Source organism: Lissotriton vulgaris, chromosome 11 (assembly GCF_964263255.1).
Source record: "Lissotriton vulgaris chromosome 11, aLisVul1.2, whole genome shotgun sequence".
In the NCBI taxonomy this organism is placed as follows: Eukaryota; Metazoa; Chordata; class Amphibia; order Caudata; family Salamandridae; genus Lissotriton; species Lissotriton vulgaris.
The window spans coordinates 779,583,106-779,600,336 of NC_141699.1; the positions used below are offsets into that span (position 1 = coordinate 779,583,106).

General features: G+C 45.7%; 1 protein-coding gene across 2 annotated transcripts in view; it reads left to right on the plus strand.

Annotated features, from left to right (window-relative positions):
• The window catches only part of SERPINE2 (serpin family E member 2), a 228,189-nt gene that overhangs the window by 145,210 nt on the left and 65,748 nt on the right, over positions 1-17,231 (plus strand). For both annotated transcript variants that reach the window (XM_086943905.1, XM_086943906.1), the window contains one exon: positions 2,754-2,854. In XM_086943905.1, coding sequence (XP_086800031.1) covers positions 2,754-2,854 — 101 coding nt within the window. The remainder of the gene's footprint in view (positions 1-2,753; positions 2,855-17,231) is intronic.

The window sequence follows — 17,231 nt, forward strand, 5'->3', positions numbered from 1 at the left end:
CTCACTACTTAGTCTATACTTCTAATAAATTTCCTCCTCCGTCTTTTTAAGCAGGGTGACATTCACTTTAAAATGTTCCTGTCTCCTCCTCCTTCTCTGCCTACTAGTCAAAATCCTCAGTCATCCTCGTCGCCAAGGCAGATGTATTTTAGGTGATTTTTTTTTATAGTCTGCACCTAGTCAAGTCAAGTCATAAAATTTATACAGCGCACTACATACCCAGAGGGTTTCAAGGCGCTTAGGAAGGGGAGGAGGATTATTTGTCAAATATCCACGTTTTAAGCTGCTTTCTGAACGCTAGGTGATTCTGGGTGAGGCGAAGGTAAGCGGGGAGTGAGTTCCATGTTTTGGCAGCCAGGTATGAGAAGGATCTGCCTCCCATGGTGGTCTTGTTGATGCGAGGTACAGTGGCGAAGGCTTGGCTGGAAGAGCGAAGTTGGCGGGAGGGGGTGTAGAAGGACAGTCGAGAGTTGAGGCAATCTGGTCCGATGTCGTAGTGATTTGTGTGCGTGGGTAAGCAGTCGGAAAGTAATCCTCTTATTGACGGGTAGCCAGTGGAGGTCTTTAAGGTGACCAGAGATGTGTTCGTTGCGTGGGATGTCTAATATGAGCCTGGCTGAGTTAGTTACCATGTGATACACTTATGGTATTTGCATTCCCTTAATGGCAATTTTGCAACTAATCGCATTATGAAATCCTTTGTACATAGTGTTAGGGATTGGCTATTTGGTAATACCAATTTGTGATTTCCAATTTCAAAATGCAAACAGTGCGATTTATACATGATGGAAATCGCAAATTGCACCATGGAAAATGCCTTTTGTACATACCAAATACAATTTAGCATTTCCTAACAGCCTGAGATAGCGATTCACACTGTTAGGAAATGCAAAATTATGTCGTACACATGCCCTTGTAGATTAAGTGATTTGCAAGAATCACATGATATTGAGCCGAGGCTGAAAGACAAACCTGTGTCCCCAGGTTCCAAAGTTGGCAACTTTCATCTCTAGGCCAAATATCCTCATAAAGTAACTTGTTAACATGAAAGTTGTTTTAAAAAAAAAATGTAAACAAAAGGTGCACTGCTCCATTCCCACAGTATCCCGTAAGGCATTCTTTGCTGATTCACTGGTATCCTACATTTCTCATCATCAAAGGCTTTCTACTTGTTGCATCGCGGCTCATCAATGTATAGTGAAAGTTTGATTTCATTGCATCACAAATTAATTTCGCTTGCCTGTCCCCACTTCTTTAAATCAAACCGTAACCCTCAAGGCCATCATGACGGTTACGAGCCTTCCTGAAAAATAAACCAGGCCTCTTTGGTTAGTACAGCCACTCCAAGTGCAAAACAATGGCAATGCTTGAACTATTAAAAAAATACAGTTAACCAGAAATCAAGGCTGAGCCAAACCCTCTGGGTGTGACCCTCCAGATTGTTCTCCAGACCAGGTTTGCTTGTGCTCTCCTTCAAATCTTTAGAGTTCAGGACGTTTTTGTTCAAGGGGCACTTTCCACTGCACCAAACAAACTAATAAGAGTTCAGCAATGCCATTGTATGATCTACTTGTAATATGTAGAGATTATTCTGGTAAGAGCTTTGGATCAGTAGTACTTCTTAAACCATTGTCATGGCTTAAAGACCCCCTTCTGAAGGTCAAAACGCTGATTATGTTGGGCAAGACGTACAGTTCTAATACCAATGAAATTCGAATGGAAACTACCGATTATATGTTTTAAAGTTCATACACCATAATTTATGATTATAAAAAACTATAAACTGGGAAGAAAATTGATTTTAACAGTTCCACAATGTCTAGGAAGCAGCTATTACTAATTTACATAGATGTCGCCATTTCAACATTGCCGAGCATGTTGAAGTTGTCATTTGCCACAGTGCCCAGAGGCATATACAGAAGTCCGATAATCAGCTTACATATTTGCTCCTTAACTTGAACTGATTTTTTTTTGTTGTTTTTTTGGATTATTGCAGACCACTGGTTGAACGTTTCATAAGTGTTACAAGCATTGTGTGAAATGTGTGTTTTTTTAATATTCGGTTTTTGTTAATAGCCAAGTATGTTTAGGTAACCCTCTTCCAACTTCAATTCTGTGGAGTTTAACTTTGAACCCTTACTTATGACTTTAATTTTTTCTAATTTTTTTTCCTTCAATTTTATTTAACAATGCTTTTTTGCTAACCTCCAAAGAATCTTGTGCTAATTAGCTCCTTTAGGCATTGTTGCTTGTATGAGACATCAGACAAGGTTACTATTCAGACATTACTTGCCCTTTCCGTTTTAAGCTAGGTTTGTTTGTAACAAGTTGTGCTTTAGGTTATCCGATCACAACTTTATCAGTTTTCTAGAAAGTCACATTTTCTCCTATAACCTTTTTTTTTAATGTAGGAATTAAATCAACCATAGCATCAAAACAGGGATTCTCTTAATTGGAGTATTATCTAACTATACACTGTCGTTTAGTTGGTTTATTTTCTTTATCGTCTTGCACAGCACAAGTACTCCTAGATCAGTTTGACTCGTGCTATCCTGCACAAATGTTCACAATAGGGTGAAAATAATGTTCAAATTCCATTCTTGTCATTCTTAACTGTTTTTAATATGATTCCTATTTGAATTTGTAAATATTTTGTAAACTTTAAGGTTTTGTTTTTCCTCTTCATCTGGCTTAGAAAAGAAAGTTCTGTGGTACCTATCTGCTGAAGCCTTGTGTTTGTGTCTTTTATATAGATTCACAGCAGAAGCAGAGACCGATTTGAAGGATCCTCTTAAAAGTCTTGGCATTACGGATATGTTTGATAATTCAAAGGCAAACTTTGCAAAGATATCAAGTGAGTTTTTTAGGTCTGACCACTTTAATTGTTTCGCCATCCTTATGTAATAAAAACAAATTAGAAATAAACATTGCATATCTATATATACATAGTGACATTTGGTATGCCCTAGTCATTTATTGGTCTTGTCAGTTGAAATTTTGGTTCCACTCACCACAGCACCCAACATGGGGCAAGTTCATCCCATATCGAGCCTTGCCTTTATTACTCCTTAGCAGCATTTTATCTGATCACGTGCACATCCATCCCCAAATAAGTTCTCTTCAGTGGTAGAGCTGATGGGCCAGTACTTTACTTTGGAAATGCGGTTTCCTTCCCATTCTTTGCTTTTTAGGCCTGGTTTGACAGCATAGTTGTCGGCAATAAAAAATGTTCCCAATTATTTAAATTATAAATTGAGTGGGATTTTGCTCCACCCAGAAAAGTACCACTGCATGCAATTGGCTACTTGGTGCATCATTCGACAAATTGCTTTCGTTGAAATGCACAAGGTTTGTTTTGCATGTGAAAAGTGTACTCCATCATCAACTCTGTTACATGTTCAATTCTATCTCGCTAATGCTTTCTATACATAAAGCAATCAATTTTGCTACTTTCTCCCAAAGCATTGCTAAAGCCAATTCGCCAGGAGTTTATGTGGTGATTGGCATTTGTGCATCGCAAAAGAATTTCTGAATGCATGGATTTACATGGGTTGGCTCAGTAATTCCTGATTTTATAGGCTGTGGCAATGCTGAATTATTTTTTCACTTATCCTTTTAGTATTTGGGCTATGTCTTGATGTTATAATAGTTCAAAGCCAATGGCACAATTTTTGACTACATTAATACTGTTGAGACGAGAATATTGTTTGTTTATTGACTTTTGGTGTTTTTTTTATTTTTTTTTTAATTTGTTTTACAAGTGACCAAGGTGCAGCCTCCCTGGTGCAGTAGATGGAAAACAAAAAAAATGTCTGGGTTGCTTGCTTAGTGAAAACAAGGCACGTACTTACAGGGCCTACGGTTTAAATCCAACTCATACCTCTGATGCGTTATATTTTGTAAAACAAAAACAATGCTGACACTTTCCGTACACTAGGTAGCATGCTTCATCATAGGAATCCTTCTACTTAAGCAAATGGTTGTTTCAGGGCATGCTCTTACAGTGAACAAGTTTTGGTATATGTGAAGGGTTGGTAAAATTGTGATAAGGAAAAGAGTAATACTGCTTTATTAGGTTTATCTTGTCACTCATAAAAGATTTCTTTTTAAAAAACGCTGAAGAGGCGTGGCCGGACAAGATGGCCGAACGGGTTTGATCTGTATCGGTTCCTGGTCCGTGTGCACTTTCGGAGCCTGCAGCGCCGGCTTCCCGGTGGCTGAAAGGGGCAGCATCTGGTGGCGGAACAGATAGAGCAGCAATTGGCAGCGCCTCAGCATTTTTGGCCATGGGGGACCTCCGTCTCGGCTCCGTGAGGCTCTCTGGCGGCGGCCTAAGATGGTGGCTGCTGCCTGACTGTGCGGTGGGCTGGGTGAGGAAGGTGCTCCTGAGTCCTGGTGAGACGGCTCCTGATGCAAAAGCGTGGGACGCTTCCTGATCTTCGGCGGGGGGGGGGCTCAACTGGTGCTGACGCCATGAGGCCCGATGCCTGACTTTAAGATGGCGGCGCCCCTGGGACTCTGCACTGATGGCTCCTGCTAAGCGGCTGGTGTCTCCCTGGTTTCTGGCGACAACTGGATGGCATGGGGATGCTGGCCCGGGCTGAGACACTGACCCCTGCTTTATCCCTGGTGGACCTCACCCTGTGGTGCTGACATGTGGCTGGCCTGGCTTTAGGATGGCGCCGACTGCAGTCAAACATTACCAGCATCTCTTTTGCCTTTCTTTTACTCTCTGCTGCTCCTGTCAACGAGTGACCCCCTACAGTGCAGAGATGTCCCTGCCAGTGCTGGATGGCATCTGCACGCTGCGCTTAGTGGGGAACTTGCTTCTGAGGGCGGCCCAGGGGAGGCCTTGTTGAGGAGGTCCTACCGGCTCGCCACCACATCCAGGGAGATACGGTTACGCGCTTACTTTCGCCCAGTCGCCTCTTGAACCAGCAGCTGGACTCTCACTACCTGGGATCACTCCTCACGTGCTTCCACTGCGACTGGGTAGAGGCCCCCCGGTGGGCTCTGTTCATGAGCATTGCCGGGACCCTAGTCTCACCACGTGCAGATAGAGCCCACCGCGACTGTGGCCAGATAGGACCACCCAGGGTTGTCCCGTATGCTGCCCAAGAAGACGACGGCTAGAGCATCCACCAAGGTATCTGACTTCTTCCAGGCTCCGGCTAAGCGCCCAGCCCTACGCACTGCCAACGCAGCTCCCACCATGGCCCTCACAAAGACGGACCTCCTTGCTATGTTCAAGGATTTCAAATCCGAGCTGTGCAAAGACCTGGGACAGGATATTAAATCTTCTATAGAGCTGCTTCGGGCGGATTTGAATGAAAGGTTCTCCTCTCTCCAGCGGGATGTCGATTCGGTGGGTACCCGAGTGATGGACTTAGAGGTTCACTCCCAAGATTGAGACAAACTCACTACGGAACTGAAAGATGAAGTGCGGTAGCTCCGGGACCAGATGCTCCTGGCTCAGCTTAAGACAGAGGACCTTGAAAATAGAGCACGAAGAGACAACATTTGCATGAAGGACCTGGAGGAGGGAGTGGAGGGGGCAGACCTTGGGGCTTTCTTGGAGGGCCTCTTCGCAGAAATCATGAGCCCTCAAACCCTCAAGATCAAACTCGAATGAGTACACAGAGTGGGGGCTCTTCAGCACGAAGAGAGCAGGCCTAGAGACCTATTGGCGAAGTTCCATTTCTTCAAAGTGAAAGAAGCGGTCCTAAGTGCAGCCAGGTCAAAAAGTTCCATCTCTTATCAAAATCATTCCTGTACAATCTACCAGGACCTGGCACCGGCCACATTAGCGAGGAGACAGCTCTTCAGAACCATCACCACCAAGTTCAGAGACAATAAGATTAAATACCGGTGGACCTTTCCCTTTGGCTTGAACTTTGAATACCGCAATCGGCAGCGCCACGTTACAGAACTGCAGGAGGGCCTGACCCTTCTTGGTATCTTCAATGCTGACACTGCTTCTGCTTAGGGAGAACCTAGCGACAACGACCAGATGGCTTCCCCCGCATCAACGTGGAGAGTGCGCGCAGAGGACGCTGATTAACTTTATCCACCCCTCGCGGGATGGTGGCTGTACCCCCGACGCATGGACTATATCTCCACCTCCCCATTGGTCCTTGGAGGTTGTGCACGGTAGGGGAGTGGACTGCAGCTGGTGGAAACTGTCGGGCCCTCTAATCCTCCTCTCAGCTTTGAGAGCTCCAGCTTTGGGCGTCCAATGGTGCCAAGATCATATGGCTGGTCCTGCTCAAGATGGCTCCGCTATTTGTTAGACTCAAAGGAGGTTCTCGGGTCGCCCCCGTGTGCTAGGGCTGGTGGGTTTTGGCCTGGGGAGGACCTTGGGGGCCATGGCTGAACTCCCTACCTTTGGAGGCACTTCATAGCAACCTGCCACTGATACCTTTAGGATGTTTGGCTAAGCTTGCCCTGAGCGCGGGCTGGGAGTGGGCACGGACGGAGACCTCTGTCTTCCGGCCCCCCCACTAGCCTGAGGGGTTTCTCCCACCCCTAACGGACTGCTAATGACGTGTTAGATTGTTGCTACAACGGTTTGGATTATGGTTTTATTTGCTATTAAGGGTTGGTGGGAGGGGCGGGTGGGTCAAGGTGGCGGTCTTTTATTGTTTTGTAAATTGCGAGTGTGGGGTTGCTTTACTTTTCATTGCTCTGCCAGAGGGGGGGGGGGGGGCGAAATTCCAGAGTTCCCCGTCTTTGGGGGCCTAGTGGGTCTGGGGAGGCTCCTATCAAGCGGTTTTCCTTATCCACTGCCATAATGACTCTCACCATAGGTACATGGAATGTCAAGGGTCTTAACTCTCCTCAGAAAAGCTAGAAGGTCTGAAAATATATTACTGATCACCACCTTGACGTGGTGGCTCTCCAAGAAACCCACCTCGTCGGGTCTGAGGACACCAGGCTGCGTCACAGACAATACTCATTGATTTACAGGTCTTCTCCTCTGACGAAACGCGGGGGGGGGGGTTGCCATGCTGTTCCATAGCTCCACCAAATTTCAGCCCCTGAATGTACAACCCGATAGGGACGTGCGTTGGGTCATGGTAAAGGACCATCTGCGAGGGAAACTCTGCACCTTCGTAGCCATGTATGCGCCCAACACGGGCCACACGGCTTACCTACACACTTTTCTGGGGAAACTACTGGACTTTACTAAAGGGCAACTGATCTTCATGGGGGATTTAAATTTAACTTGGTGTAAGGACTTACACAGCACCCATTTACAGCGCGCAGGCACTGGTTCCTTCTCACCAGACATGCAACAACGCATTCATGGCATAGGCCTTCTAGATTCCTGGCGTACCCTTTACTTCCTGTGATTTCACGTTCTATTCCCATGTGCATTGAACATACTCCCGCTTAGATTATATTTTCATTAGCCAATCACTTCTAGGCGATCTTCAGGAAGCTAAGATATTCCCCCTCTCTATCTCCGATCACAGCATCCTAGCGTTCTCTCTGTCTTGGAGGGTCAACACTTCTACATCTCCCAGGTGGTACTTCCCGTCTGCTCTGGCCCGGGATAAGGACTCCTGTACTAAACTAAGGGAGGCCATCGCCGAATTTTTTGATATTGCTATCTATAACAATCGAGCGGAACTTACCCTACTAAAACTGCACCAATTATCTTACACCCAGGGCAACAAGATTGGCAAGCATCTGGCTCGGTAACTCAAGGATAAGTGTGCAGGAATTTGTTGTGGGTATTCGGGGCCCGAGGGGTGATCTTTCCCATAGCGATGAGGTGAAGGCGGAACTCTTTGGGGCCTTTTTATAAGGCCTTGTACACAGGCGACACCTTAAATCCCAAAGCCCAGTCTGCCTACTTATAGTCCCTACAGCTTCCACAGGTCTCCCTAGAATGTAACAAACTCCTTACGGCACCCATTACCTGCAAAGACGTCTCTGTGGCGATTAAGGCTCTCAAGCCGCACAAAGCTCCTGGCCCAGATGGGTTTACGGCCCTATTTTATAAGACCTTTGCTGCAGACATCACCCCCCACCTTACGAGGCTCTTCAAAAGGAGGGCGGAGGAGGCTTCCACTCCCGATTCCCTCTCTGAAGCAGTTCTCACTGTGATTCCTAAACCGGTCAAGGATCCCGAAGCATGTGCCTCCTATAAGCCCATAGCTCTCCTCAAACCTGACGCAAAGCTGTAACTCATCCATCTTAGCCAATCGCTTAAATGACCTCATGCCTGACCTTATTCATCCAGAGCAATCTGGCTTCATCAAAGGGCGCCAAACCCATGACAACACCAAACTCATTGTCCACCTTGTCGAGAAGGCCAATAGATGTTGCATTCCCGCGGTCCTTGTAGGGCTAGATGCGGAGAAGGCTTTCAACAGGATGGACTGGGGGTTCCTGTTCTGTGCCCTGTCTGCTTTTGGCTTCGCTCCCAAGTTTCTCAATATGGTCCGTGCCAACTACCTCCACCCTCGTTCTCGAGTGGTGGTAAACGGCTCAGTCAACCCCCTTTCTCCACTCTAGGGTTACCAGGCAGGGATGCCCCCTCTCCCCCTCCTTTTTGCCCTCTGCATTGGACCCCTGGCCGCAGCAATCTGAGCAAATCCTGCAATTCTGGGTATTCCCTTCACGGCAGAACATAATTTCTCAGTTTGCTGACGATGCATTACTAGCCCTAGCCGATCCGGCTACATCTCTCCCGCCTTTGCAAGAAAAATTCGAGACAGTGGCAGGTTCTAAAGTCAACTTGGGGAAATCATTTATCCTTAACCTTACGCTCTCGCCAGCTGCAATGCAGGAACTTCCGCCTCTCACACCCCTCCAGTGGACTACGTCTTCCATTCAATATCTAGGTGTCCAGATTACGCCCAAAGTAGGAGGCCTTTACTCTGATAACTACCCTACCATACTGGGGCAGCTCCAATCATGACTCAATAAATGGAAACCCCTTTTCCTCTCATGGTTAGGTCGCATCCATGCTATGAATATGACTCTCCTTCCAAAAACGTCTCTACCTCTCGCAGGCCTTGCCCATCGAAATGGAGAAGGACTTCTTAAGCGAGTTAAGATTATGATCTTGAACTGTCTGGCAAGGGAGACGGGCGCGCTTCTTTTGCGATACTCCTCCGTTCTAGAGAGGAGGGTGGGGTGGTCCTGCCCAATATTCATTTATACAATAAGGCCGCTCAACTGCGAGTGCTTGTGGAATGGACTAAATATGAATCCAATAAGCATTGGCTACACATGGACCGTAGTGTGACTGGCCACACTATATGGGACTTAATATGGCGCCCCAAATGTGCTAGGCCTAAAAATACTTATATAATCACTCCTACACATACAAAACTCACGGTATGGGACTCTGTGTCGGGCGATGAGTGATGGACCTCCTTTCCCTCCCCCTTTACACCCTTACATTTTACACTGCATTCCCTCCGGGACTACAGTCAGGACCATTTGATGCATGGCATGAAGGGGATTGTCTGGCCTTAACGCATCTCCTCCACAACTATGATCCCCTCACCTTTGAAAGCTGTAAAAGGGAGTACAATCTACAGGACTCGGAGTGATACCATTGCCACCAGCTCTTGCATTGGGCCCTGGCTCTGCAAGGACGGGAAGGGGCTACACGTCCCTTGACAAAATTCGAATCCATTCTGGTTAAAGCAAAATCCATGAAAGGCGCGATCTCTTTTATTTACAAGTTTCTCCTTACTACCACACACGCGCCCTTGTTACATGTCAATGTGGGAGGATATTCTTCAACGAGATATCGCGGATGACTACTGGTCCCACTTGTGGTCAAATATCGCCAAGTTCAATCACTCCGTCGACCTCACGGGGGCACACCTTAAAACAACGATGGATTGTACCTGTATCCCTCCGAACTTCGCAGAATCTTTCCTGGCACCTCCGATAGGTGCTGGAGGGGCTGTGGTCTTCTGGGAGATTTCCAGCATATATGGTGGGACTGTCCTCACATCAGGCCATTCTGGGAAGAGATCCTTGCTCCTACCAAAGACATGCTGGGCTATCCTATACCAACTAACATGGCTGAGGTGCTGTTGGGACTTCGGGACCCCTCGTTGGAGCATCAGACACGGGCACATAAAAAAATAATGTGGCTATGTATTGGGGCCGCTAAGATCTCTTTAGCGGCGGCGTAGAAAAAGATTGAAGCTCCAGCTCTCTCCCTCTGGTACTCCAGATTATGGAGGCTTCTCAGTGTGAGAGGATGTCGGACATTTTTTGGGACGACCATAAAAACTTTTTCACTTGGAGTCCCCCGTCTGCTGTCTGCCCCGCCTCTGTTAGGGGGCTCCATCTTTTCCAGTTATAAAGTGCGACCCACCAAATCTGTAGCTTGCACCCTTTTTTTTGTTTGTTCTTTCTTTCTATTTTTCTTCTTTCTTTTAGGCCGCCGCCTTCTATGGGGAGGGAGGGAATTGTTGGTGGTTTCTTTTTTTTCAGTGCTCCTTGGTTGGGAGCCCATTATCCATCTGCTTTGGTACATCCTGTATAACCCCATCGATATAGACTGTCCTAAAGTACAGCTGCCTCACAGCTTGATGGGACACTCCTAGCACTCTTTGCCATCTTAAATTAAGAGCCCTGTGCCCAATTCTTTTAGAAGCTGTTCCGTCTGAATGTGCACTCCACTTGGGGTGGGCCGGGGTTTGTTTCCCGTGACGTTCATGACTCATTATGCCGTCAAGTTTTGCAATCATTCATAGTCATTTATGTGTGACAAATAAGTTGGTGCTATGATTGTTGTACCTTGCAAAGAAGTTCTAATAAAAAGGTTTGACAAAAAAAACGCTGAAGACGAGGCTAAAGGTGGTTTAGGTACTCACTACGCTCATCTTAATGTGCCACAGTACTTATCTGATCGAATCTGATCAGGAGACCTAGGTCTTCCACACTTTCTCACTAACCAGTGGAAGGATTAGTGTAAGTGAGCGGTTAATCAACAAAGAAAACAATGTGGCTTTTTTTTGCAATTCTGAGAGTTGTTTGCAGTGAACATGTGTGGTGTTTTAGTGTGTAGTGCTCCAATATGTATTGGGGATGATCTCCAAGAACAACTGTTCTTTTATCTAATATAATGGCATGAAACCAAACATGAGTGTGGCTTGGTGTTGGCACATTACATTGTGTAGTACTTATGCTAAGATTCAAATGTGTAGGATAATTGCCAGAGCAATGTGAACACCAAGAAGGACAGCTTAAACTCTTATGTTATTACCTACATCGTTCCAAGGAGGTGAACCTTTCAGCACTGGATAATAGGACAGAAACATGTTGACCATTTGTAAGATTAGAGAGTTTCCTAATCAACTGGTCAGTGTTTTTGAGATCCTTTATAAGTAAGAAGATACACCCAACAAAGCAATGTTACTCCTCAATTTAATAGAATATTAGAAACCCAGCACATATTGTAAAACAATTACTCATAACAAGAGCTCTGGATGAGCCCACCAGCTGTTGCTCGCAAAAGAGTATGTTCCCCTATGATGAAGCATTCCATAGCATGTGGTTGGGGAGAAAACAAAAAAAATCTACAGCTAATCAGAGTAGCAGTTTGATATAACCCATAAGCCCTGTGAGTAAGGTGCATTGTTTCCATATGCGAGCAATGCAGACACCTTTTTGGTTTTGTAACATTTCGTGCAACAGTACGAATCCTGTGTTCTTAGCATGTATGGCTGTAGATATACATGTTCTGCATTCTCGTGCCATCTAGTGTTGGGTCTGGACATTTACACCTTGTTTTTCTTCAAAGATGTTCCGAGTCAGTAGACTTGTTTTGAAATGCACCAAGATAATGACTCCAACTAAGATTTGCAAACAACTCGCTTCACAGTGCCTCTGATTTCAAACAGTAAAGAGTCTGAGCATCAAGTCCAGAAGCACTCCGGACTGAAGACCAAGTCCATGCCTAGGACACCAGTCCTCCCACTAATGGAATAAAAGACCTCCATTTCTAAAAAGCATTCCCAGACCCAGGCAGAGCACCGCTCCTCAGAGTCCAACATAAAGTCCAAAGTCCAGCCTAAGACCGCATCAACCTTCGGGTCCTGCTCTGCCAGTAGACACTGTTAGACCCTGATAACTTTCTTCGACGCCAAGCAAGCCTCTTCTTAAGGTTACTTACGCACGCTGCATGTCGACTTCCCCTCGGCACTTAGAAGTGGAACAGCCAACTTCAGAGCTGAATTTGACGTCCAAAGGTCCAGTCAAAACCAACTGGGACCTGCACCGATGGAACCCTCTATGCTAGGATCCAGCACCACTGAAGAATCAATCCAGCAATAGCTGCCCAAGGTGATCGACAGGAGGCAAAAAAATACACCCACCCCTCCCTGGGGAAGAACTTCCCTCTCCTGACCCCATACACCCACACACGTGCTTTCCATATTTCTAAGGAACCACACCCGTCCATATTCCTAAGAAACACTGTCCTTTGAGGAGGAGATACCCTTTGAAGAATTACCCTTTGAGCCTCTTACAGCTCCTATACCCAAGAGTGTGAGCCACAGCGCTACAATCCTACCACCAGTTCCCGTTGCCCCTAGGTGTTCTTCACTACCACCATGCAAATTCACATACTCCCACAGCCTCTCTTCAATGCACTCCAGAATCTTCTCACTCAGACTCTGGTAGTCCATACCACCCTCAGGAACTCTGACAAAGAACGTCTTGTGCAAGGGGAGGGGCACAACCCTTGAGAGTACTATAATGTTGAACCCACTGATTAACCTAATCTAGACCCTTCGCATACAAAGGCCATGCTGCCTGAGGACATCACTGCTAATCATGCAGTAATTCAGATGGCCTCCCACCATCACAAGGTGAAGATGCACATACTTCAAGAGGAGGATGAGGGTAAAAACCTTGTTAAAGACCAAATGATTGGTAAAGTACCTACCCATAGTCATGATGTAAAATACCACCGGTAATGAAGACCAGAATCCTAAACGGCAAGGAAAGTTAAACCCGCTCCAGAGACATGGTGTATATGCAGGGTCACCCTACTCACTTGTATTATAGACCTCATGCAAACATGCTTCTGCACAGGCAATGGGTGATGCACTTCCACTTGACAAAGAAAGCAAAATGAGTAAGGCTGCTGGCAAGTGTGTGGCAGTGGGGGGATGGAACACTTTGGTATATCAACATTTCCTTCTCCCTCTGGGATAGACTCTACTGGGAGTAAATGGAATAACTGATCAAGCACCTCTCTGAAGCACTAAGAAAAAGGTTAGAAGAGCTGGTGGCAGAAGGCAATGTCTGATCTAATACTAATATTAGGGGTGCCTAGAGGGTGCAGACCTCTCCTCCATAGGCATAAATGCTAGCATGCTCCTACAGCATGACACTTGACTGGAATCACTAATTTCTGGCCCAAAGTTCAACACCACCTTCTTAATGTGGCTTTTAATGGGGGAGCATCTCTTTAGACCTCAGGTTGATAAGATGCTGGAGAAGATGAAAAAGAACACAGATCTAGCCAAATCAATGGGCATCCTCCAGTATTCCACCTTAAGGTACACCTCTCGAAAGCACTAAACGAGAGGATGATCTGGCGTACCAACATCCACTGAAAGGCAGGTTCCCCAGCACTTTCCAGGTTCCGCTGTCCTACATGATCTTTACACAAGATGTTTCTGGGGCAATGGCAGAGCTAGCTCAAACCGGATAGCCTCCGCTTTAAAGTAGTGATTCTCCTTCCATTTAACAGCAGTGTTGGAGGCGACTGAGTATTTTTCTCCCTCAGTGTGACCATTACCTCCGATAAATGGGTGCTTTCTGTAGTACTATCTTGAGCTCTGTGCTGCGTCTCCAAACATTCCCACGCTATGCCACAACCTCAACCAAAAACACAACTCTTTTAAGCCCAAGCACTCAATTAATACTCAAAACGATTACCTTCCTCAATTCATCATTTTATTTACTAAAAATTCGTTAGTGAATAATTATATTATTTCCAGAAATCAATCACAAATCATACAGGCATTCTAAACCCTATTGTTAGACCTGGCATCCTTGGCATGCTTTTTCCCTAACTTTTAGCTTTCAGACCCTGTTTTTGCTGACTTATTTTTTGCTGGCCTTATGACTGCATACTTTATCATTGATAACCACTGGTAAAGTGCTTGTGCTCTTTCCCTAAAACATGGTAATTTATACCCAACTGGCATATTTAATTTACTTATAACTCCCTAATAAAGAGGCACTACTTGTGCCCTGGGCCTGTAAATATAAGCAAGTACACTGATAGTGCCACCCACTTAAGTAGCCCCTTAAACATGCCTCAGGCCTGCCATTACAGAACCTGTGTGTGAAGTTTAAACTGTCATTTCGAGCTGGCAATATGCACCTTTTTCCATGCCCAAACCTTCCTTGATAATACATATATCACCCCTTGGGTAGGCTCTGAACAGCCCTGGGGACAGGTTACAATGTACCTAAAAACTAAAACTCCTTAAGTTTTACCTATTGTAGTAGTGAACAATTCTTAAATGAATTTTAAACTACAGCAAGGCCCATCTGTCCCATAGGACAACATTGGTGTTACCTTTATTGCATTTGTAATTTCCAAATGAGGAGGGATACCCAGTTCATGTTTGGGGTCTCTGGAATCACAATTTAAAGTCCTACCTTATGGTGAAGTTGGATTTTAAATTGTAATTCTGAGCATGGCAGTTTTAGAATGTTGGTGTTTTCTTGCCTTAGCCATTTGGTGCCTGCAGCTTATCTCTGGGTCACATTGCTGGGTGCAGCTGGCATTTGGTCTTTGTGTGTGCCTGTCTAGGAGGAATATACAACGAGGAGCTTAGGTGTGACTGGATAGGCCATCACTGGCAAGATGGGTGCGGGGAGCTGTGCCCAGCCCCACTTACACTTGAATACGCATGTCATATCATACAAAAGACTTGCAAGTCCCCTGAAGTTAGTCTGGAGGTAGAGCTATCACTGCAGGACATCTGTGAACTTCAGAGGCCTGCCTCTAGAAGCTTCTCCCCACTTCAATGACATAACTGTGTATAAATACTGGACCTCAGACACCACCACTTCAGTACATTTCTGGACCTGTGGATGCTCTGCCAGGAAGGAGGACTACTGTGCTGCTACAAGGACTGCCACTCTGCTGGACTGCTGCTTTAAAGGATCTGCTGCTGCTGTGCTGACCTGCTTCCCTCTTGCATGGGGAAGAAGAATTGGACCTGCAACTTCATCTTGAACCCAGGACCACAGAGTGACTTGAAGGGCTAGTCTGCTGTCCTCCTGAACTGAGTCTCAGGGACATAAAAGGCTCCCCACTAGCTCTTGAATCCCACTGCAGCTAGTTCTGACCTCACCCCCCCCCCCCCCCCCCGATAGCTCCCCTCCCAAGTGTTGCCACTCTGGTCCTGGCTCCACAGTGTGGCTCACAGGCTCTCTCAATTCAAGCTTTTGTAGTCTTCATGACCCAAAACATGTCCGTTTGTACAGAGACCACGCCGCTTGTACCAATATTCGGCACGAGCCGCCACCTGTCAGTCTCTCCGCACAGCAGCATCAATCGCCCACAGAGGACCGCCAACATGAAGCTCCAACCCGCCTGTCCACGATTCCTAGCCTACTCTTGGCACCACACCAACAATTGCCCGAAACGCTTTCCATGCTCGCTGTGACACTCTCCAAAGTGAGCAGAACTCTTGGTTCAATACTTGAGTAGGTAAACTTTCTGTGGAACTTATCTGGGACTGGATCCAACCGCTGCTCCATCAGTCATCCTGAACATTTTACTTTGATCTGGTCCAGCATTACCTGATGGCCGCGATTGGCGCTTTGTGTCTTTAGGTGTTACTATAGATTTGATTCCTTAAAAATTCATAACTCCGGTTCTACTGATTGCATTTTTGTCATTTTGGTCTTGTTTTATTTATTAGATGTTGCCCTTTGTTTCTAACTTTGATTGGGTTTTTATGTGTCGTGTTTTCCCCATTTTATTATTTGAAAGGTTGCCCAAATAATTTACTAATCACTTTAAGTTAAATCTGACTGCTCTGTGCCAAGCTGCAAGAGGGTTGATCACACGTTAATTTGACGTTTGGTTGTGCCTTAACCTGACAAGGAGTGTGGTTGTTACTTAACTAGGGCCCACACACCAGTCAATCAGTAACCCTTCTCACACTAATACAACAAAATCAGATTTCCTCCTAACATTGCAGAGAAACTCCCACTGAAAAAGGCCTCTGCTGTAGACACACATACCAAGCCTCCAGGAGGCAGATAATGTTATTTCCTCCTTATGTGGCCATCATCAGTAGGCAAATTAAAAGAAGTGATGTACGTATCGTGGATCACTCCTTTTCCATCCACCATCATGCGGACTCCAAACAAAAACATGATAGAGATAACCGATTTCAATCTCAATAACTTTGCAAGGGGGTCAGAAAATAAAGACCACTAGAAAATGGGGGTTTAAGTTATAACATTCTGAGACTCTCTTGGAACAGGTTATTCACAACTACTTTTATGCCCATTCGTCTGCATGTGTGCCTCGAGTGCTTGTGGTTTTTGCGTGTCTGAGCATATTACACTTTATTTTTGTTGGCCAGTATGTAGGTATTCCTATACATAGATGCCTTTATGTATTTATTATTATTTAAAGGCTTGTATAGCGCTAGACTAGACTCCCGAAAGAGTATCTCTGCGCTTGGTTCGCCCAACGGCTGCAGGACAGTGCTCTAAAGTATATACAAAGGCTTATATTGTCTGAAACAGAAATGTCTTCAGTAACTTCCTGAAGTTTAGGCAATTATTACATTGTCTCAGATTGAGAGGTAATTTGTTCCACAGACTGGGGCCCAGGAACGAAAGAGCTCGGCCTCCCAGTCGTGCTTTCCTGATTGATGGAAGCTGAAGCAAAAATTGGTTACTCGAGCGAAGAGTACATCCTGGTTTGTAAGGGATAAACTTTTCAGCCAGATACAAAGGACCTGAACCAAAAATGCTTTTATGGATAGTACAGCAGGTTTTGAACTTAATCCGTTGCCGAATAGGAAGCCAGTGAAGTTTATCCAAGAGGGGGCAGGATGGAGTTCTAGACTGGGCATTAAGAACCAGCCTAGCTGCGGTGTTTTGAGCCACTTGCAGCCTACTCAGCAGGTTGTAATTTGCAGATGGAAGACCGTTGCTATAGTCCAAACAGCTAAATACAAGGGCTTGGACAAGGGTCTTTC